The 689-nt window shown below is 41.9% G+C and overlaps 1 protein-coding gene across 10 annotated transcripts in view; it reads left to right on the forward strand.

Annotated features, from left to right (window-relative positions):
- Positions 1-689, forward strand: part of ptk2aa (protein tyrosine kinase 2aa) — a 54,302-nt gene that overhangs the window by 28,928 nt on the left and 24,685 nt on the right. For 8 of the 10 annotated variants that reach the window (XM_035680990.1, XM_035680985.1, XM_035680987.1 and 5 more), the window contains one exon: positions 430-494. In XM_035680990.1, coding sequence (XP_035536883.1) covers positions 430-494 — 65 coding nt within the window. Of the gene's footprint in view, positions 1-178; positions 338-429; positions 495-689 lie in introns of those variants that run through there. The other 2 variants (XM_035680991.1, XM_035680994.1) reach the window with 1 other exon arrangement.

The following is a 689-nucleotide window of genomic DNA, read 5'->3' on the forward strand; positions in this document are numbered from 1 at the left end:
GCCTCTCTCTCTCCCTGTCTCTGGTCAAATAAGGAGATAAGTTTAAGAGCCAAATATTTTCCACTTAGGGTTTTTAAACACTTGGGCAGTCTCCTCCTCCTTCTCTCGGTCTACTCACTTTATGTTTCTCTTCGCTCACTGTCTCTTTTTCTCTTAGCTTGTTGTGGTCTGTGATGTAAAGACCGTAGTAGAGCTCAGATGACACAGGCAGGAGAGACCACGGCAAAGACAGGGAGATAATTGAGACAGTAAGGGTTAGTTTACAGAAGCAACGGCCGACTCTCTCAATGAAACCTGACTTTAAAAATCACTGTATCTTAAAGAGGCTTTAACCTAGGTATGTTTGGTTTGTTATATCTATTAACCGCTTTGTCTGGTGTGTAATCACTGTCTAATTTGTTGTTGGTTCATTTTTCGTCTCTTCTCTAGAGTGTCCAATAATGAGAAAAAGCTAGAAGCAGTCAGGAGTGGAGTAAGAGCTATCTCTGTCTCAGGTAAGATAAAGAATCATGCACACACAGACACTCACAAATCGACCGGTTTAGGAGTTTGATAGCGTCCTTGGCTCCAAGTACTGTCTTTCTTTCTGTCTTTCCATTTCCTCCAACATCTGTTTTTTCTCTCACTCATTTTTTTTCTCCTTCATCTCTCATTGTTGTCCTCTCTGCTGGGACTGCCTCTCCCTTTCT

Source organism: Morone saxatilis, unplaced genomic scaffold (assembly GCF_004916995.1).
Source record: "Morone saxatilis isolate NCDOM2014 unplaced genomic scaffold, NCSU_SB_2.0 Contig9, whole genome shotgun sequence".
In the NCBI taxonomy this organism is placed as follows: Eukaryota; Metazoa; Chordata; class Actinopteri; family Moronidae; genus Morone; species Morone saxatilis.